Source organism: Lipotes vexillifer, unplaced genomic scaffold (genome assembly GCF_000442215.2).
Source record: "Lipotes vexillifer unplaced genomic scaffold, Lipotes_vexillifer_v1.1 scaffold414, whole genome shotgun sequence".
Taxonomy (NCBI): domain Eukaryota; kingdom Metazoa; phylum Chordata; class Mammalia; order Artiodactyla; family Lipotidae; genus Lipotes; species Lipotes vexillifer.
In genome coordinates this window covers 1,095,647-1,117,639 of record NW_006782864.1, presented here as the reverse complement: position 1 = coordinate 1,117,639, position 21,993 = coordinate 1,095,647, and the positions used below count along the sequence as shown (strand labels likewise).

Here is a 21,993-nt window from a genome sequence, read left to right as displayed (position 1 = left end):
CTGAAATGTTCTTTCATGATATTGTTGATGTCATTTACTAGCATCTTAAAGTTTTAAAATCAACATTCATATGTAAACACAGCTTTCATTGTTTGTGATGTTTTTAATCAGGTTTCGGTGTTAGGGTTATTCAGTATATGTTTTATAGACCAAACTGGAGAGTTTCCTGTTTTATTTTGTTTTTTTCTCCTACATTATGGAAAGTTCATATAATGTGAGAATTATCTATTCTTTTAAGATGGAAAAGATTAGCCAGTGAATCCATCTACAACTGGAGTCAGCAGTGGCCTCCTCCTTTTTACCTTTTCAGGAGAGAAGAATTGTTTTTGGAGAACTTCCTTAATTTCTTCCTATTGCTCTGGTCAGGGTTTCCACTTTTTTTCTACTTTTTGTGTCACATTTATTTGCCATGTATATTTTTGCAAAAAACAATTCATTTTACAGAGGTTTTCAAATCCTTAGCATACAGCATACAGCTATATGTTTTTATATTTTAAAATTCTCTCCCAAATCTGTTATGATGACTTTCTTCTTTCTAACTTAATTCCCCTCCCTTCCTTTTCTAAGAATTTGATGTTATTTTGTTAGCAAACACTTTCCTCTCCCTTCTCCTTCACTAGTTTTGTTTTAAAATTTATTTTGCTTTTATATCCTTCTTGCTGTTTCCTGAGAATTTTTATTGTTCTGAACTTTTTATAAAATACTAATCTGAATGTTTGGTTCTTTTATTTTCCCTTTGCTCAATTAAAGCATGTAAATATATGAATTTTTATCTGAGCATAAGTTTGCTATGTATACACACACGGACACACAATTTGTTTTTTCTCTTTTCCAAGAAATCTATGATTATAATTTTTAAACTCCTTGATTCAACTGTTACTTAAAAAGAGCATTTAAAAATGTCCAAGGGGGTACTTCCTTTTTTCAACATGTAGTTTTAGTTTCGTTTATTTGGGATTAGAGATTGTATAGAATATCTGTTCTTATTTTATAAATTTAGTTGGGATTTTTATCATGGTCTTCTGAATTTATGACTAATTTTTATAAATGTTTCATGATACTTGACAAGAAGGCATAAAAATTTGATATATTTATTAATTATACTGCTATAAATCAAATCCATTATATTCCTAAGTACTTCTGTCTTCTTCATTTGTCACAGACTTAGACACATTAATTTCTGAGTTCTAACAGCTTTTGCCTTATGTTTTTAGCTGTTATGTTATTTGGATCACAAGGGGCCCAGAGTCCCATGTCTTCACTACTGATGAGGTCTTTTGTTGATATAAGGTGGTATTCTTTGCTGCGTTTCGACTTGCCTCTTAATAAATTGAGTGTGTTTCCAGATTAAGTCCATCACCAGGCACTAACAGCAACAGAATTACTGAGAAGTAGGGGAACCAGACAGCATCGATATTACGAGTCATCTAAGGTAGCCCTTTCCTCTTCCAGATTAGAAACTGAAACCTAGAGGCCAGTGGTCCTATTTGTACTTATTTTTTAAATTGAAGTATAATTGATTTACAATGTTGTATTAGTTTAGCGTGTACAGTAAAATTATTCAGCCACATATATATATTTTCAGATTCTTTTCCATTATAGGTTATTACAAGATATTGAGTATAGTCCCCTGTGCTATACAGTAAGTCCTCGTTGTTTATCTGTTTTACATATAGCAGTGTGTATCTGTTAATCCCATACCCCTAATTTATCCCTCTTCCTCCGTCACCCCTTTGGTAACCATAAGTTTTTTATGTCTGTGAGTCTGTTCCTGATTTGTAAATGAGATCATTTGTATCATTTTTTAGATTCCACATATAAGTGACATCATACGGCATTTGTCTTTCTCTGTCTGACTTACTTCACTGAGTATGATCATTTCTTGGTCCATCCATGTTGCTGCAAATGGCATGATTTCATTCTTTTTTTATAAGCCTTTCACATTTACCGGTGCTTGTTTACAGACACACTGGTTGGAGTTTCCAGGCTGTGTGTAAATGGAGAGCCCATCGCTGTCTTGGTCACTGCGGTACCCTTGGTGCCCAGAGTGGGAATAAACAAGCTTCTCAGGAATGACAGGAATCTATGAACCTAGGAAAATCTGCAAGTCGCTTTTGCTTTGTTGAAGCTGTTGGTGGGTATATTTGTATACAGGGGCCCACTGGAGATATTTTAGAATTCCTCCAGGTACTGGGCAGCCCTGGGTTACAAGGCCTGGGTTCCAGCCCCGGCCCACCCCGGGGGTCCTTGGGTAACTCCCTGAAACTCGCAGGGCCTCTTTCCTCTTCCTTCATCTTTAAGGTTCCTTGTGGCTCCAACAGTCCAGGTACTAGACAAGGAATTCCCTCTCCCACTGAGTTCTAGAGCACATGACAGTGGTTAATATCATCCAGAATTCACTCGAAGGAAATTGAGTCACTTCGACCACCTTATATTAGAAAAAAGAACTGAAACAACGGTGTCTTACAATTCCATGGAAACGATTTCTGCCTACGTCTGTCCCCCTGTCAACTCCTGGGCCCCTGGGCCTACAAACACGGTTCGTGGACGCACAACCTCAATGCAAAACCCACTGTGGAAACAACGAGAGAACCAGGGCATGTGGAAGGAGGGCAAGCTCCCGCCGGGCACAAGTGGAGCGGCCAGGTCTGCGGGACGGGAGGCGACCCGAACCGCTGCCGGCGGGAAGGGCCGGGAGGGGCCGTCTGAGGCGGCAAACGCCCCCGGGACACCCCGCCGTGACTCTTCCACCAACCGCGTGCCGAGCGCTGCCCGAGCTCCCCTCGGCCCCGGGTGACTGGGCAGGACGCGCGGGCGCCGGCCTACCTTGCAGTGCGTGGTGCTGACGGGCAGCCCGACGTTGGAGGCGGTGACCACGGTGAACGCTGAGGCCAGCTCGATGGTGAAGCCGCTGCGGAGGAGACAGGGGACGCGTCACGGGCGCCGCCGGTGGCACGCCGGCCCTGGGTGCCCAGGCCTCACCAGGACGCTCCTTGGGTGGACTGCGTCCCACGGCATCAGCAGAACCAGGGACTGTGGCGTGGCGGCAACACGGCACCAACGCTTGGCATGAGGCTGCTTGCGGCCCTAAGGAGCCTCGTTTTCCCGGTATGTTTTCAAAAACCACACCCTGTAGGAGCTGGGTCAGAAATTTCTGCTGAGCCGAAGACGGTGAATTGTCATGTCTAAAGTGGCGCAGGGAAGACTACGCTCTTATTTTTAAAACGTGTACGTATCATAAAGGAGTGAATTTTTTCTCAGACCACTAATTTTTCTTCAAATCAATCTTATAAGAGAATCGTTCATTAAAATGACTTTCAAGGGGGAAAAGATCTCTTACAATAGGTGGTTTCAAGTTTTATCTGTATTTGGAAAGTTCTCCTGTGAATTTGTTATTTAACCAATAGCTCTAAAGCAGTGGTCCCCAACCTTTTTGGCACCAGGGTCCGGTTTGGTGGAAGACAATTTTTCCACAGGGGGATGGTTGAGGCGGTAATGCGAGCCAGGGGGAGCCATGGGGAGCGGCAGATGAAGCTTCACTGGCTGGCTCACCCTCGCCTGCCGCTCACCTCTTGCTGTGTGGCCTGGTCCCTAACAGGCCACGGACCGCTGCTGGTCTGTGGACCAGGGGTTGGGAACCCCTGCGCTAGAGGATACACACTAGAAGGACCATAGGAAACCACGTGGGAGTCTCCAAACCCCACCCCAGGGCATGGGCACCCCTCCTGCCGGCTTAGCCCAGGAAGCAAAGGAAGGATGTACAGTAAACCTGGAAGGGCAGCAGGGGACAGCTGCCTTCAGCCAGCAGGTGGAGCTGGTGAGCAGAGGATTTTCGGGAAAGGCAGGCCTGAGAGCCCTTCTCTCCCTTCCCGCCTGCTCTCTGGACCTCAGGCCGGGTAAGGGCAGTGGGAGTGTGGGAGGGGAACAGGGTGTGGGTGTGGCTGCAGGTGGATTCGCCTTTTCTCTTCCCTTCCTGCTTCTCCCTCCATTCCCATCCCTCCCACTCCCACCCTCATCTTGTGCCACCGCTGAGCAGTGCATGAGGGTGACGGGTGAGGATGGCGCACGGGGACCCCGCTGTAGACCCGGCTGTGCAGAGAGCCGCGCTGGGACGTCCAGACACACGCACTCCGTGCCGCCCCGGCCGCTTACCTGGACGGCGTGATGGGGGTGAGGTCCTTCCCCATGGTCTGGATCACTCTTCTCCCCCAAACCCAGAGGCCTGTACAAATTCCAACCCCTCCGTAAAACAGCAGCCAGACGGGAGTTACTGCTTCTTGTAGGACCGCACCTTGTTCATAAATCAGCCACAGAGCTACCAGGGGACCAATGGCATTACTGGGAGGAAGAAAGAGGTTAATTGTACAAACATCGTACATGCATACAGATGACGCTGTACATGACATGCAGGGACTTCTCTTCTTGAGAACAGCCCATCTGTCGCATTTGGGGCTTGCCTATGTCATCTACAGGTGATAAAAATGATTTAGTAACTTTCTTGGTTGTGGTTTAAAAAAACAGAAAGTTTACCGTCTTGACTATTTTTAAGTGTACAGCTCAGTAGTGTGAAGGATATTCACACTGTTGTGACACAGGCCTCCAGAACTTTTCATCGTGGAAATCTGAAACTCTGTACTCATTAAATAAGAATTCCCTTTGCCCCTGCCCCATCCCCGGTAACAACCGTTTAACTTCATCTCTGAGTTGGAGCAGCTCTGCGAGGTTTCTCCTTAAGTGCAAGTGTATGGTATTTGTCTTTTTGTGGCTAGTTTATTTCACTTAACATAATACCTTCAAGATTCATCCATGTTGTAGCATATAACAGAATTTCCGCCCTTTTTTTTTTTTTTTTTTGCGGTACGCGGGCCTCTCACTGCTGTGGCCTCTCCCGTTGCGGAGCACAGGCTCCGACGCGCAGGCTCAGCGGCCATGGCTCACGGGCCCAGCCGCTCCGCGGCACACACACACACACACACACACACACACACACACACACACACACACATCTTGTTTAGCCATTCATCTGTTGATGGACACTGGGGTTGCCTCCACGTCTTGGCTATTGTGAATAGTGCTGCTGTGAACACGGGTGTGAAAATGTCTCTTTGAGACCCTGCTTTCCATTCTTTTGGGTATATGCCCAGTAGTGGGATTGCTGGGTCATATGGTAATTCTATTTTTAATTTTTTGAGGACTCTTCAGACTGTTTTCCACAGTGGTTACACCATTTTATATTCCCACCAACAGTGCACAAGAGTTCCAATTTCTTACATCCTTGCCAACACTTATTTTGTTTTTAGAGTAGCCATCTTAATGGTTGTGTGATTTGTTAATTTTTTTTTTTTTCTGGCTGTGTTGGGTCTTTGTTGCTGTGCACGGGCTTTCCCTAGTTGCGGTGAGTGGGGACTACTCTTTGCTGCAGTGTGCAGGCTTCTCATTGCAGTGGCTTTCCTTGTTGCGGAGCATGGGCTCTAGGCGCATGGGCTTCAGTAGTTGCAGCACACAGGCTCAGTAGTTGTGGCACGCAGGTCCTAGAGCACACAGGCTTCAGTAGTTGTGGCATGTGGGCTCTAGGGTGCACAGGCTTCAGTAGTCATGGCACGTAGGCTCAGTAGTTGTGGCTCACGGGCTCTAGAACACAGGCTCAGTAGTTGTGGTGCAAGGGCTTAGTCGCTCTGCGGCATGTGGGATCTTCCCGGACCAGGGATTGATCCCATGTCCCCTGCATTGGCAGGCGGATTCTTAACCACTGCACCTCCAGGGAAGTCCCTAATTTTTTTAAAGTACTGAAAAATCACAAGAAGTGGATACATGTTCTTTTTTTTCTTCCTTTCTCTGTTTCTTTCCATTTTCACTGCCAGCACAGCTACTAACATTAGCTACCAATTTGGGGCAGCTGTGCCAGCCTCCCCACTATGGGATCACAAACATTACTGTTAATCATTAGTTCCCAGGCCCACCCCTTAAACTGGCTATTGTCACTCCCATTTTACTGATGAGAAAACTGATGCCAAAGTCATGTCCCTAGCAGGAAGCAGAACTGGGATGTGAGCTTAGGACTCACTCAGGTGCTTACCCCTCCCCCCAGACCCCTATCATCACTCAGGCCCTTGGCAGGCATGCACTGACTTTTTTGGGGGGATTCCACAGCTTTTCTTCTTTTTTAAATTAAGACTTTATTTCTTTAGAGCAGTTGAAGATTCATAGCAAAACTGAGGGGAAGGTACAGAGGTTTCCCATATACCCTCTGGTCCACACATGCATAGCCGCCCCATCATCAACATCCCCACCAGAGTGGAACATTTGTTACAACCGATGAACCCATACTGACACATCAGAGTCATCTGAAGCCTACAGTTTACAGTAGCGTTCACTCTTGGTGTTGTACATTCTATGGGTTTAGACAAATGTATAATAAATGACATGTATCCATCATTAGGGTATCATACAGAGAATTTTCACTGCCCTAAAAATCCTCTGTGCTCTACCTATTCATCCCTCCTTCCCACCCCAACCCCTGATCTTCTGTCTCCATAGTTTTGCCTTTTCCAGAAAGTCATATAGTTGGAATCATACAGTATGCAGCTTTTCATATTGGCTTCTTTCATTCAGAAATATGCATTTAAGGTTCCTGCATATAATTTCATGGCTTGATAACTCATTTCTTTTTAGTGCTGAATAGCATTGTGTAAATGTACCAGTTTTTATCAATACACCTATTGAAGGACATCTTGGTTGCTTCTATGTTTTGGCAATTTTGCGTAAAGCTGCTATAAACATCCATGTACAGGTTTTTGTGTGGATATAAGCTTATTAGGATAACTACCAAGGAGCACGACTACTGGAAGGTACAATAAGAGTATGCTTAGTTTTGTAAGAAACTGTCCCACTGTCTTCCAAAGCAGCTGTACCATTTTGTATTCTCACCAGGAATGAATGAGAGTTCCTGTTGCTTCACATCCTTGCCAGCACTTGGTGTTGTCAGATCAGTTGACGGTCATATTTATGTGGGTCTATTTCTGGGCTCTCTATTCTGTTTCACTGATTTATCTGTCTGTCCTTTCACCAATACCATACTGTCTTGTTACTGCAGCTTTACTAGCAAGCTTGAAGTCGGGTAGTATCAGTCCTTCAAGTTTGTTGTCCTTCAATTTGGCGTTGGCTACTCTGGGTTTTCTGCCTCTCCATATAAACTTTAGAATCAGTTTATCAGTATCCATAAAATAACTTTCTGAGGTTTTGATTGGGATTGCATTGAATCTATAGATCAAGATGTGAAGAACTGACATCTTGGCAATATTGAGTCTTCTTATCCTTGAACATGGAAAATCTCTCCATTTATTCCATTCTTTGATTTCATCCATCAGTTTTACAGCTTTCCACAGATAGATCCTGTACACATTTTGTTAGATTTATCCCTAAGTATTTCAAGGTGCCAGTGTACATGGTACTATTGCATTTTTGAATTTCAAACTCCACCTGTTCTCTGTTAATATGTAGGAAGTGATTGATTTTTGTATATTAACCTGTATCCTGCGTCCTTGTTATAATTGCTTATTAGTTCCAGGAGGTTTTTTTTTTTTTTTGGTCAGTTCTTTCAGATTTCCTACATAGATGGTCATGTCATCTTCAAACAAAGACAGTTTTATTTCTTCTTTCCTAATCTGTATACGTTTATTTCCCTTTCTTGTCCTAGTGCATTAGCTAGAACTTTCAGTACAGTTTTGAAAAGCAGTGCTGAAAGGGGACATCTATGCCTTGTTCCTGATCTTAGTGGAAAAGCTTTGAGTTTCTCACCATTAAGTATGATATTAGCTGTAGTTTTTTTGTATTTTTTATCAAGTTGAGGAGTTCCCCTCTATTCCTAGTTTACTGAGAGTTTTTATCACGAATAGGTATTGGATTTTGTTAAATGCTTTCTTCTGCATCTATTGATATGATCGTGTGACTTTTTCTTTTTAGCCTATTGACATGATGGATTACATTAACTAATTTTCAAATGTTGAACCAATCTTGCATACCTCAGAGAAAGCTCGTTGGTCATGCTGGATAATTCTCTTTATACATTGTTGGATTCAATTTGCTAATAGTTTGTTGAGTTTTTTCTTCAGCGAAGTTCATAAGAAATACAGGTCTATAGTTTTCTTATAATGTCTTTCACTGGTTTTGGTACTAGGGTAATGCGGGCCTTACAGAATGAGTTAGGAAATATTCCTTTTGCTTCTATCCTCTGAAAGAAATTTGTAGACAAGTATAATTTCTTCCTTAGGTATTTGGCAGATTTCATCAGTGAACCCATCTGGGCCTGGTGCTTTCTGTTTTGCAAGGTTATTAATTATTGATTCAATTTCCTTAATAGATATAGGCCTGTCAGATAGTCTGTTTCTTCTTGTGTGAGTTTGGGCAGTTCTGTCTTTCAAGGAATTGGTCCGTTTCACCTAGGTTATCAAATTGGTTATTCATAGTATTCCTTTTATAGTATTTTGTAATATTATCCTTTTAATGTCCATAGGATCTATAGTGATGTCCCTCCTCCCTTTCTGATATTAGTAATTTGTGTTCTCTCTTTTTCTCTGAGTTAGCCTGGCTAGAAGCTTATCAACTTCATTAATATTTTCAATATTTTGAAAATATTTCAGCTTTTTCTTTCATTGATTTTCTCTATTAGTTTCCTGACTTAAATTTCATTTATTTCTGCTCTAATTCTTAGTATTTCCTTACTTCTGCTCACCTTGGATTTAATTTGCTCTTCTTTTCCTATTTTTCTAGGCTGGAAACTTAGATTGATTTTATTATTATTTATATTATTATTATTATTTATTATTTACTGATTTTATATCTTCCTTCTTTCCTAATATATGAATTCAATGCAATTTGAACAGTCTTGCATACCTCAGAGAAAGCTCACTTGGTCATGCTAGATAATTCTCATTATACATTGTTGGATTCAATTTGCTAATAGTTTGTTGATCCGCCTGCCAACGCAGGGGACACAGGTTCGATCCCTGGTCCGGGAAGATCCCACATGCGACGGAGCGACTAAGCCCATGCACCACAACTCCTGAGCCTGCACTCTAGAGCCCACGAGCCACAACTACTGAAGCCCGTGTGCTGCAACTACTGAAGCCCACGTGCTGCAACTACTGAAGCCCACATGCCTAGAGCCCATGCTCTGCAACAAGAGAAGCCACCATAATGAGAAGCCCATGCACCGCAACGGCAGTAGCCCCCGCTCGCCACAACTAGAGAAAGTCCGCATGCAGCAATTCAATTTTCTTCTAAGCACTGTTTATGCTGCTTCCCACAAATTTTGATGTGCTTTGATTTTCATTTAGTTCAAATATTTTAAAATTCCTCTTGATATTCCTTCTTTGATCCAAGTGTTATTTAGAAGTGTGTTGTTTTGTTTTTGTTTTTGTTTTTGCGGCACGCGGGCCTCTCCCTGTTGTGGTCTCTCCCGTTGCGGACCACAGGCTCTGGACGCGCAGGCTCAGCGGCCATAGCTCACGGGCCCATTCGCTCCGCGGCATGTGGGATCTTCCCGGACCGGGGCACGAACCTATGTCCCCTGCATCGGCAGGCGGACTCTTAACCACTGCGCCACCAGGGAAGCCCAGAAGTGTGTTGTTTAATCTCCACATGTTTTGGGATTTTCCAGTTATCTTTCTGTTATTGATTTCTAGTTTAATTCCATTGTAGTCTGAGAGCACACACTGTAGTAGTTCTACTCTTTTAAATGTGTTAAGGTGTGTTTTATGGCCCAGAACGTGGCCTATCTTGCTGCATGATCCATGTGAGCTTGAGAAGAATGTAACGTCTGCTGTTTTGGGGTGAAGCAGTCTACAGATATAAGTTACGTGCAGTGGACTGATGGTTTGTTGAGCTCAGCTATGTCCTTACTGATCTTTTGCTTGCTGGATCTGTACATGTCTGCTCTGTCTGAAATTAATACAGTTATTCCTACTTTCTTTTTATTTGTGTTAGCATGCTATATTTTCCTCCTTCCATTTACTTTTAACCTATATGCATCTTTATATTTAAAGTGGGTTTCTTGTAGACAACATAGAGTTGGGTCTTATTTTTTGATCCACTCTGACAATCTCTGTCTTTTAATTGGTGCATTCAGACCACTGAAATTCAAACTGATTATTGATATAGTTGGATTAATATCTACCAGCTCTGTTAGTATTTTCTATTTGTTGCCCTTGTTCTTTGTTCCTATTTTTGTCAGCCACTTTTTTTTTTTTTAATATTTATTTATTTGGCTGTGCCAGGTCTTAGTTGCGGCATTCAGGATCTTTAGTTGCAGCATGTGGGATCTAGTTCCCTGACCAGGGATTGAACCTGGGTCCCCTGTAGTGGGAGCGCGGAGTCTTAACCACTGGGCCACCAGGGAAGTCCTGCCTTTCGTTGTTTTAACTGAGCATTTTATATGATTCCATTTTCTCTCCTTTCTTAGCATATTGGCTATACTTCTTTTGCAAACATTTTTTGTGGTTGCCCTAGAGTTTGCAATATACACTTAGAGTTAATCCAAATTCACTTTCAAACAAAACTATACCACTTTACAGGTAGTGCAGTTACCTTAAAATTTAAAAAAAAGTCCTCGTTCCTCCCTCCCATCCCTTGTATCATTGCTGTCATTCATTTCATCTAACATAGGCATATATAAGCACACACACACACACACAGTTTTAATTCAACTGTGGCCTGAGAGTGGACATTGTATCATTTCTATTTTTTAAAATTTGTTGGGACTTCCCTGGTGGCGCAGTGGTTAAGAATCCGCCTGCCAATGAAGGGGACACAGGTTCGATCCCTGGTCCGGGAAGATCCCACATGCGACGGAGCGACTAAGCCCACACACCACAACTCCTGAGCCTGCACTCGAGCCCACGAGCCACAACTACTGAAGGCTGCATGCTGCAACTACTGAAGCCCGCATGCCTAGAGCCCATGCTCCACAACAAGAGTAGCCATCGTAATGAGAAGCAACGGGAGTAGCCCCCGCTCGCCGCAACTACAGAAAGTCTGCGTGCAGCAACGAAGACCCAAAGCAGCTAAAAAAAAAAAAATTTGTTAAGATGTGTTTATATATTAAAGTATATATGTATATAATATATACATAAACATATATAACTGAATACATTGTTGGTATTATTGTTCTGAACCAAGTCTTATCTGTTAACTCAGTTTCATAAGAAAAATTTAAGGTTTTTTACCATCACTTAATCCTTCTTCAATGCTCTTCCTTATTTTATGTAGATCTGAGTTTCTGACACACATTATTTTCCTTCTCTCTAACAAATTCCTTTTAATAATTCTTGCAAGGCAGGTCTACTTTCAACAAATTCCCTCAATTATTGTTTGTCTGAGAAAGTCTTTATTTCTTCTGAAGTCTTCATTTCACTTTTGAAGGATAACTTCACAGGCTGCACAATTCTAGGTTGGTGGGATTTTCCCTCAACACTTAACTTCTTTCACTCCACTCTCTTCTTGATTGCAGGGTTGAGGGGAAGTCAGATATAATTTTTATCTTTGTTCTTCTATATGTAAGGTAGTTTTTTTTCCTATGGCTCCTTTCAGGATTTTTTCTTTATCTTTGATTTTCTGAAGTTTGAATATGATGTGCCTAGGTGTACTTTTTTTGGTATTTATCCTGCTTGGTGTTCTCTGAGCTTCCTGGATCTGTGGTTGGTGTCTGACATTAATTTAGAGAAACTCTCAGTCACTGTTGTGACTCAGTCAAATATCTCATGTGTTCCTTTCTCCCTTTCTTCTCCTTCTGGTCTTCTTTTTATGCATATGCTACACCTTTTGTAGTTGTTCCACTGGATATTCTGTTCTCTTTGCTTTTTGAGGATTTTATTGACATATCCTCAAGCTCAGAGACTCTTTCCTCCGCCGTGTCTGGTCTACTAATGAGCCCATCAAAGGCATTCTTCACTTCTGTTACAGTGCGTTTTTTGGTTTGTTTTTTGTTTTTTTCTGCTGTGCGCGGGCCTCTCACTGTTGTGGCCTCTCCCGTTGCGGAGCATAGGCTCTGGACGCGCAGGCTCAGCAGCCACGACTCACGGGCCCAGCCACTCCGCAGCATGTGGGATCTTCCCGGACCGGGGCACGAACCTGTGTCCCCTGCATCGGCAGGCGGACTCTCAACCACTGCGCCACCAGGGAAGCCCTGTTACAGTGTTTTTGATCTCCAGTATTCTTTTTGGTTCTTTCTTAGGATTTCCTTCTCTCTGCTTACCTTGCTCATCTAATGGATGCCTACTTTATCCATTAGAGACCTCAGCATATGAATTGTAGCTGTTTTCAATTCCTCATCTGATAATTCCAACATCCCAGCCATGTCTGGTTCTGAATTTTGCTCTGTCTCTTCAAATTGTGTTTTTTGCCTTTTGGTATGCCTTGTAAATTTTTCTTGATAACCAGACATGATCTCCTGGGTAGAAGGAACTGCTGTAAATAGGCCTTTAGTGATGTGGTGGTAGGTCTGGGGATGGAGAAGCCTTCTGTAGTCCTTTGATGAGGTCTCGGTCTCTCAGTGAGCCTGTCCCTCTGGACTGTGAACTTCACAAGTGTTTCTTAGTTTCTGCTTCCCCCTTAAGTGGGTGCTTCCCTTCGCCCAAGTGGAAGGTGAGGGAAGTCTGGAGTGTATTTCCCCTCCCCAGGTCAGTTAGGCTGTGGTAATCCCCCTGCAGGCTGGGCTCTGGTGACCTGGTTTCCCCTGGGAGCAGGCCTGGTTAAGCACACAGTTGCTCTCTTCTGTCAGATGCTTTCCCTCCCCCGACAGGAGCAGGAGGGGATTTCTCTTCCCTGATATTCACTGTGAGGACCTGGTACAGCTCTTGGACGTAAAACTCACAATATCATGGGGTCCCCCTACCATGGGTCCCCTGGAGCCTCTAACTCTCTGCTTGTCCCCCCTTAGCCTCCAGGGTCCATCATTCCAGTCCAGGTTTCCCTGGTTCCCATGGCAGCTTCCACTCCTAAGTCACTCTTCCAGGACTGTCTGTCCCTCCAATCTTGAGGGCAGTGGTTTGTCCTGTGTCCTCCTCTCCTTTCTGGATCCAAGAAGAGTTGTTGACTTTTCAGTCCATTCAGTTTTCTCCTGTTGTTAGGGTAGAGTGACAACTTCCAGGCTCCCTATGGGCTTTCAACAGCCTCTGTAGCTCTCCGCCCACCCTCCACTCTGCAGACTGAGTCACAAAGAGCCAGCTCCCAAGTCCGCTTCTCTCCAGCTGTGTGACTCTGGGCAAGAAAGTCACATTTCTGAGCTTCAGATTCCCTGTCTTTGAAGGATACCACTTAGGACTGCAAAGGACTGCTCTGAGGAGGGTTAGGGTACGTCACAAATGGTTCAGCTCTGAGCCCTGGTACAGACTTGATAACTTCTTCCTGAATGAACAGAAGCCCCCTCTTCACATCACACTATTATTTCTAAAACCTTGCTTTCATCAGACCATATCCCTGCTCAAAAGCCTCAAAAACAGCCCTCAACATGCAAACAGTTGCTCTAAACTCTGGTCACCTATAGCAGCTACTGCCTAGACTCTTCCTCTGGCCTTTAAATACTGTTTTGGGGTGTTCTGTTACTTTTCTACGTGTATGTCTTTCTTGTCTCCTTAACTGGAATTTAAACTCCTAAAGGACAGGGACCCAATTCATAACACTTTGACAGTACCAGGCTTTCAATAAAGAATTTGTGGATAAAGAGGAGGAAGTGGGCTGGTGGGGGAGGGCAGAAAAAAAATTATTAAGAGGAGACAGAACATGGTGCCCCCAATTAAATAACATGGCGACCCCTAGATGACACTGAGCAGAACTAAGATGTCCAGGCCTCTTCTCTGGCACAAAGACTTCTTTTAAAAAGAACAGAAACGCTGGTGCACGTGGGTAGACGGTGTAAAACAGAGTCCTATAACTGAGCAAAAACAAAAAAGCAACAATGGCATGTTTTCCTGATTTGGACAGAAACATTAGCCTGTGTGATAACTATAATAATAGTAAGAGTGAAAATGTAGGGATACTGATTATGGGAGAGCACTGTCTTGAGCTTGTTATATAAAGCATCTCACTTAATCTTCACAGAAATCCCATGTGGTTGGTACTAGCTTTACTCCCACTTCACAGATTGGGACACTGAGGCTTTGGGAAATTCAGTGACTGGTCCAGAGCTGCCCAGCCAGTGAGAGGTGGGTAGAGACTACACATTCGGGGCTTCCACGACCCGCCGACCTGAGCGTCTCCACGCTCTTGCTTGTGGCTCTTCCCGGAACACCCACCCGCCCCCCAAGGCATGTCCTGCCACGGGCCCTCGCACCTGCTGTCCCCTCTTCCGGAATGTTCTCCTACAGACGAGCACACAGCTGCGCCCTCAGCCCCTGCAGGTGTCACTCGGTGAGCCCTCCTGACCCGAGCAGCAGTCCAACACGGCAGCGCTCCAGGGGTCCCACCCCCCTTTCTACTCGTCTCTTCCCTTTAACACGTGTCACCGTCTGGCACAGTACAGGAGCTACTTATTCACAGGTGACTCTTGAACAACTCGTTGGAAATCCGGGTACTGCTCTCTCTGACTCAAAACCAAAAGGAACTGATGAATAACACAGGCAGGGCAGGAAGCTGGAATGGCGTGGGCAGAGTCAGGGCTTAAACCCCACATCTTCTGATTCCGCGGGTTGTGAACTCCGATCCAACAAAAACCTTCCCCCACACCTAGTTCATTTAAAGATCCGCGCGGTGAAGATGCGGGTGCTACACTCGTGGGGGAAAAGCCCATGTCGGTGGACCCGGGCAGTGCAGACCTGCGAGGTTCCACGGTGGCCTTGTGTCTGCCGTGCGCCTCCCCCCCGCCCCGCCCCGCCCCGCCCGCGCGCCCTGGGCACTGACCTCACGTCGTTGCCGCCGTGCGCGAAGGAGCCGAAGCAGGCCGTGAGGACCTGCAGGAAGTGGAAAAGCAGGTGGACCTCGGCCGAGTCCTTCTCCTCCTTCTCGTCGTCCGCCACGTCATCGCGCGGCGGCTCGGGCTCGGCCAGCGGGGTGGCCAGGCGCACCTCCACGCCGCCCTCCTCGGCCTCGATCTCGGCCTCGGCCACGGCGTTGCAGTAGCTGGAGTAGCTGTCGTAGCGCAGCCGCCGGCGAGAGTAGGCCACGGCGTCGGCCACCAGCTTCTCGCTGTCCTCGGGTGCGGGCGTGTCGCCGCGGCGCGTGGCCAGGCCGGGCAGCCCGCAGATGGCCGCCGTGTAGCACGTGTAGCTGTTGTTGCGCCGCAGCAGCCGCGGGGCCCCGTCCGGCGCCGGCCGCTCGTCACGGATGCGGTGCAGCAGGTCCTTGTAGAGCCCTGAGTCCTTGTGCACCGTGTGGTACACGTGGCCGTCGCCGCGCGCGGGGCCGTCAAAGCCAAAGGTCCCGTTAGACACGGGCGACTTGGCGCCGTGTGTCATGGACAGCGCCCGGCCTGCAGGGGGACAAGGGGACAGACTGAGAGACAAGGTCATCTGGGGAAGGTGGGGTGGCGGGTGCTTTTGCTTTTTCCCACGTGCTCCATTTTCTAACTTGACTATGAAGGCCCTGCAGTATGGTTCAAATAAAAAGGGAAACTTGGAAACATACAACAAAGGGTAAGTAAAACTAATAATATGGTAGTTAAAAAATGATGTTACGGGGCTTCCCTGGTGGCGCAGTGCTTGAGAGTCCGCCTGCCGATGCAGGAGACGCGGGTTCGTGCCCCGTTTCGGGAAGATCCCCCATGCCGCGGAGCGGCTGGGCCCGTGAGCCATGGCCATTGAGCCTGCGCGTCCGGAGCCTGTGCTCCGCAAATGGGAGAGGCCACAACAGTGAGAGGCCCGCATAACGCAAGAAAAAAAAAAAAAAAAAAAAAAAAAAAAAAAATGATGTTACGGTCTCTTAAAAATGTGTCTTCCAGAAATCACGGTAGCACTCTCTCCTTTTCTAGGAACCAGTAAAGGGAGGATTCCCTGTAAGGAGCTCATTTTACAAAAAACTTCATATAAGAGGGACCCAACCCAGAACCCTGAGAGATACACACTGTAAGTGTTCCTTAAAAATATGACACAAATGGACTCATCTATGAAACAGAAACAGAATCAAAGACATAGAGAACAGACTGGTGGTTGCCAAGGGGGCGGGGCTGGGGGAGGGATGGAGTGGGAGGTTGGGATTAGCAGATGTAAGCTATTACATAGAGACTGGATAAACAACGAGGTCCTACTGTAGAGCACAGGGAACAATATTCAATATCCTGTGATAAACCGTAATGGAAAAGAATATTTTAAAAAAAGAATGTATATATATGTATAACTGAGTCACTTTGCTGTAGAGCAGAAATTAACACAACATTGTAAATCAACTATACTTCCATTTTATAAAAAAAGGCCAATCTGGGCAGTCAAAGGCAGATCTGTCAGATCAGTGGGCAGAGTTTGTTTCCCTTCTTTGGCCAAGTCCTAAACGCAGCCTGGAAATCGGTGCCAGTGCCCCTGCAGGGAGGTGGGCCAGACAGACGCTGGTGCCTGCTCATCACTGTCCAGAGATGCTGTGGGATGAAGAACCTCCCCCCCAAGATGGTCCTGATGGTTTCTGTGATTCTCTAGTGGGACCCCCTCCCGTTCCAATGTCAGCTTTCCCTCTGCGTCTTCCAGGAGGAAGGCGTTCACATTAAGCTAGATAAACCGACCTTCCGGTCTCCAGCAGTTAGGTGACTGCACGTGGAAGATGCAGGTGAGGAACTCAGAGGGGTGGTACGGGGGGTCTGGGCGCCGCTGGGAGACTGTAGGTAAACGGTTCTTGGAGGAAAATCATAGGACACGAGTAAGCCTGCTCTGCGACTGCCTGGTCTCTGAGGCGTCTTTAGGGCCTGGGTTTTCTCAAAGCAGAAACCGGGGGACACTTGTGTGCACTGGAGCCTCAGTGGCACACGCAGGCCGGCAGGCCCAGTGCCACCCCAGCCCCCAGGGGTCTTACCGTACGGTACACGGGGGTGGTGTCCCCCTGTCGTGCTTTCTGAGGTCTCGGACGGCTCCGCGGCCGACCCGGTGAGGGGGACAGTGCTGTCGTCATGAGCCCTGGCACCCGGTAGCTCTTTAAATACTGGGGACTCCACTTCCTGAATTTTGTTGAGGCTTTCATCAGAGACTCGCGACAAAGCACTTTCTTTTTGTAATTTGCCTAAAGAAAATAGAGTCATAACTGAAAATTTTGTCAGAGAATTCTTGTTACTGACAAATGAATATAAAAATAAATATTTATCTTGCTACATACTTACTTTGGGAATGAAGAAAAAAGTTAGACAAAATAAAGTGGAGAGTTCAATCATCTGGGAAACACAGGCTAGAAAACTCAGCTATGGAGGGAAAGATGGAGGCTTAGGCCTGAGTTATCTCATCCAAGACCAACAAAAAAGACAGGATTAGATTGATTCCCAAGGTAAACAATCTGTAAATTCTACAACCATCTAGACTGGCCTTCTATTTTCTTAAACTAACCTCAGAATCCCTGAAATGTTTATCCTTTTTGTCTTCAAAGATACTGTTATAGTCTGCTTGGTTTTCTTATGTTCAGTAAATGACTGCTCTCAGATTTCTTCAGGTCACCAAATCTTAGGAAACAAGTAAATCATTTTCCTCAAAAGGAACAGAGAGGGCTTCCCTGGTGGCGCAGTGGTTGAGAGTCCGCCTGCCGATGCAGGGGACGCGGGTTCGTGCACCGGTCCGGGAAGATCCCACATACCGCGGAGTAGCTAGGCCCGTGAGCCATGGCCGCTGGGCCTGCGCGTCTGGAACCTGTGCTCCGCAACGGAAGAGGCCACAACAGTGAGAGGCCGGCGTACCGCAAAAAAAAGGAACAGAGAGATTCTACTTACTTTTACTTTCAAAAGAAACCAGGGATTTTTTTTTTTTTTTTTTTTTTTTTTGGGGTACCAGGGCCCTCTCTCTGCCGTGGCCTCTCCCGTTATGGAGCACAGGCTCCTGACACGCAGGCCCATTGGCCATGGCTCACGGGCCCAGGCGCTCCGCGGCATGTGGGATCTTCCTGGACCGGGGCACGAACCCGCGTCCCCCGCTTCGGCAGGCGGATTCCCAAACACTGCGTCACCAGGGAAGGCCCCAAACCAGGGATTTTTAAAAAGCAGTTTGAAGCTGGAGAGCATTCTTTTTAATCAAATCTGGTGTGTGGTGCTGGTGATTTATGACCTTGTTTCCTCACCTGAGCAGATGTCTAAGCTCTTACCTACCCAACTGAAATGGAGACATTCTCGGTTCCTCTGTTGAACACATTCAGCATCACCTCTATTTCTATACTTACCTAGATAGTCAGATACAAGATAGATTTTTTCAAAACTAAATTTGTTATGTACTGCAAGGGACAAAAAAGTGTGCATACAGATCTTTGACCTCAAGTTGCTTACAATCTAGATGAGAAAAGATAATATTTGTAAAGATTATAATAACAATTTTTAAAAAACACCTTTTTTTTTTTTTTGGCCGCACTGCGCTGCTTGTGGTATTTCAGTTCCCCAACCAGGGATTGAACCCGTGCCCCCCTGCAGTGGAAGTGCGGAGTCCTAACCACTGGACCGCCAGGGATTTCCCAAAAAAACCTGTTAACACATGAAACAGGTATTATTATTTTCTCTCCTTTATAAACAGCAAACTGAGGCCCAGAGAGATTAAGTCATTTGCCGAAGGTCACATAGGTAGCAAAATGCAGTCGGTTTACTCTCTGTCCATGCCCTTAACCACAGTCTGTACTTAAATTAATAGAAAAAGATACATATATACTGAAATGTCAAAATACATGGCATTGACCAAAAAATCTCCTGGGAAGCCAGCATGGGTAGTGATGTCAGTTTCCTGCTGTAACATTATAGCCTAAATGAGGAAGAAAAGATTTTATGGCCCATTTCACATTAAGGTTCAGCTATGAGAAAAAGCCTTTAGACATCAGAGCATTTAAGTATAGTTTATCACTTCCCATGGGGTTAAGTCAGCCAAGCATGATGTTTAAGGGGGGCTCCTTCTCAACCTAAAGTGGGAACGGCTACACAGGAGACAAAGCAGCAGCTGGTTATCAATCTGTCATCAATGTGGCTTCGCTACTTAGTTTCAAGTTGTATGTATTAATGTCGTTTTTTTATTATTAGTTTTTAAATTTACATGCAGTAAATTGGCTGTCTGTGTGTGTAGAATCTTCAGTCTAACAAATGTCTAGATTCCTACAGACAATCCACAATCAGGATGGGGAAGGGTTCCATCAGCCCCTAAAGCCTCCCTGGCAGTCAGCCCCTCTGCCCATCCCTAGCCTGTGACAACCACTGATCTGCTCTCTGTCCCTACAGTTTTGTCTTTTCCACATGTCATATAAATGGAACCATAAGACATGAGCTTTTGAGGCTGGCTTCTCTGACCTGGCATGGTTAGTGCATCTGAGGTTCATCCAAGTTGTTGCAGGTTTCAGTAGCTCACTCTTCACTGCCAAGTAGTGTTCTAATACATGGATGTATTTATTTACATAAATACGTGCTTGTTTATTCGTTCTGTGGATAATCCCTGCTGTTTCTAGTTTTTGGTGATGGCAAATAAAGCTGCCATAAACATTCATATCCAGGCTTTTGTGTGAATTTAAATTTGCATTTCTCTAGGGTAAATACCTAGGAGTGGGTAAGTGTATATTTAACCTTATAAGAAACCACCAAACTGCTTTCCTGAGAGGCTGCACCATTTTGCATTCCTACCAGGAGTACACGAGCATTCCAGCTGCTGCTCAGTCTGTAACTTGTCTTTTTAAATTCTCTTAATACTGTTTCTCACAGAGCAATAGTTTCTGACTTTGATGAAGTGCGATTTACCAATTTCTTTTATGAACTGTTTTTGGTATCATATCTAAAAACTCTTTGCTTTACCAATGGTCTCAAAAGTTTTCCCTTTTTTGTCCTAAAAGTTTTATGGTTTTCTATTTTACATTTTTATCTGTGATGCATCTTGAGTTAATTTTTACAAGGTGTAAGGCTTAGGTCGAGGTTCTCTTTTTGGCATTCAATATCCAACTGTTCCAATACCATTCATTGTAAGGACTATTCTTCCTCCATTGAACTGACTTTGTATTTTGTCAAAAATCATTTGGCCATATATATTTGTGGCTCTGTTTCTGGACTCTGTTCTGTTAATCTAGGTGTCTCTCTTCACCAATTCCACACTTTCCTGTAGCTTTACAGTAGCTCTGAAAGCCAAGCAGTACAGGTCTTTCAAATTTACTCTTTTCCAAAATTGCTTCGTGGCTATGCCAGTTCCTTTCCCTTTCCATATAAATTTTTTAAAGTGACTTGTCTAAATCTACAAAATATCCTGCTGGGATTTTTATTTAAATTGTGTTTAAATGTATAGATTGATTTGAGACAAACTGACATTTTCTGGTATTGAGTCTTTGCGTTCATGAGCATGGTATGTCTCCTCATTTGTTTTGTTCTTTGAAATGTGGGTTTCTCAAATTCAGATATATCCGTATGAACGTGTGATTGTAAGGTACACTCTGAGGCCTGTAAAAGGCTCTGTGTGGCCTCCAGACTTGGAATTCAATCATGTTGCCACTGACAGGAAAATACCTCCTGCAATTTTCTAAGCCACAGTCATCTTCTTTTTTTCTTTAATTGCTTTCATTGAGGTATAATTTCCATACAGTAAAATTTATACATTTTAAATGTACACGTAGATGACCTGTGACAAATGACTACAGCCTGTAACTACTCCCCAATTAACAGAGTCCTGCAAATTGCCTCCTGTCCCTAAAGTTCCCTCCTGTCCCTGCAAAGCTCCATCCTGTCCCTGCAGTTCCCTCCTGTCCCTGCAAAGTCCCCTCCTGTCCCTGGAAAGTTCCCTCCTATCCCTACAAAGCTCCCTCCTGTCCCTGGAAATTTCCCTCCAGTCCCTACAAAGTTCCCTCCTGTCCCTGCGAGGTCCCCTCCTGTCCCTAGAGTTCCCTCCTGTCCCTGGAAAGTTCCCTCCTGTTCCTACAAAGCTCCCTCCTGTCCCTGGAAATTTCCCTCCAGTCCCTACAAAGTTCCCTCCTGTCCCTGCAAAGTCCCCTCCTGTCCCTAAAGTTCCCTCTTGTCCCTTGTGCCCCTTTGCAGTCAGTCTCCAGCAACCAGTGGTTTCTCCCGCTGTGGATTACCGTCCCCTGGAATCATGCAGTATGGACTCCTTTGTGTCTGGCTTCTCCCTGCACTTCTCCTCTTCACTGCTAATTCGTCTTCTATTGTATGAACAGACCATAATTCGGTTATCCATTCGCTTGTTAATGAGCATGTGGGTTGTTTCCATTTTTTGCCTAGTATGACTGACCAATTTGTGTACAAGTCTTTTTATTTCTCTTGGATAAATACCTAAGAGTAGAATTAATGGGCCACATGGTAAATGTTTGCTTAACCTTACAGGAAACTGCTCAACTAACTTCCCCCATGGCTGTACCAGTTTTTATTTCACCATAAATATATGAGAATTCCAGTTATCACACTTGTAATCTAGTCTTTCTACCTTTAGCCACTCTTGAGGGAGGGAAGTGCTACCTGACTGTGGTGTTGATCTGTATAATCTCATGTTTCTCAGCAGGCAGTTACCTTCCATTAGCCATGGCAACTAGGACCTCACTCTCACCTGGGTCCCAAGTTACCAAGGAAAAGTTTGAGCCAGAAAGCCGTCAGGAGCCACGAGCCAAGGACTGGCCTGATCTCGGCGTGTGTCCCTCTGTCAGTCAGGATCACCGAGGACGACAGCGAGGGCTCAGCAGTCAGAGCACTCTTGCAGATCAGAAGAACAGCAAAGCCCTTACCTGCTATCTTTCTCCGCATCCACGGACACACAAAGAGCCACACGAAGAGGGCGAACATCAGCGCGACCCCGAAGGAGATGAGCACAATCGCCCATATGGGAAGGACCAGGCCCAGCACTGGGGATAAAGGGGATACTTCTCAAACGT

At 45.2% G+C, this 21,993-nt stretch overlaps 1 protein-coding gene across 1 annotated transcript in view; it reads right to left on the bottom strand.

The window, feature by feature from the left end:
• The window catches only part of SLC20A2 (solute carrier family 20 member 2), a 48,779-nt gene that overhangs the window by 8,433 nt on the left and 18,353 nt on the right, over nt 1–21,993 (bottom strand). Inside the window, exons 5-9 of the mRNA XM_007455467.1 lie at nt 21,847–21,963; nt 16,987–17,190; nt 14,893–15,460; nt 4,153–4,338; nt 2,827–2,911 (exon numbers count right to left, since the gene is read on the bottom strand). Of these exons, the coding sequence (XP_007455529.1) occupies nt 2,827–2,911; nt 4,153–4,338; nt 14,893–15,460; nt 16,987–17,190; nt 21,847–21,963 (1,160 nt within the window). The remainder of the gene's footprint in view (nt 1–2,826; nt 2,912–4,152; nt 4,339–14,892; nt 15,461–16,986; nt 17,191–21,846; nt 21,964–21,993) is intronic.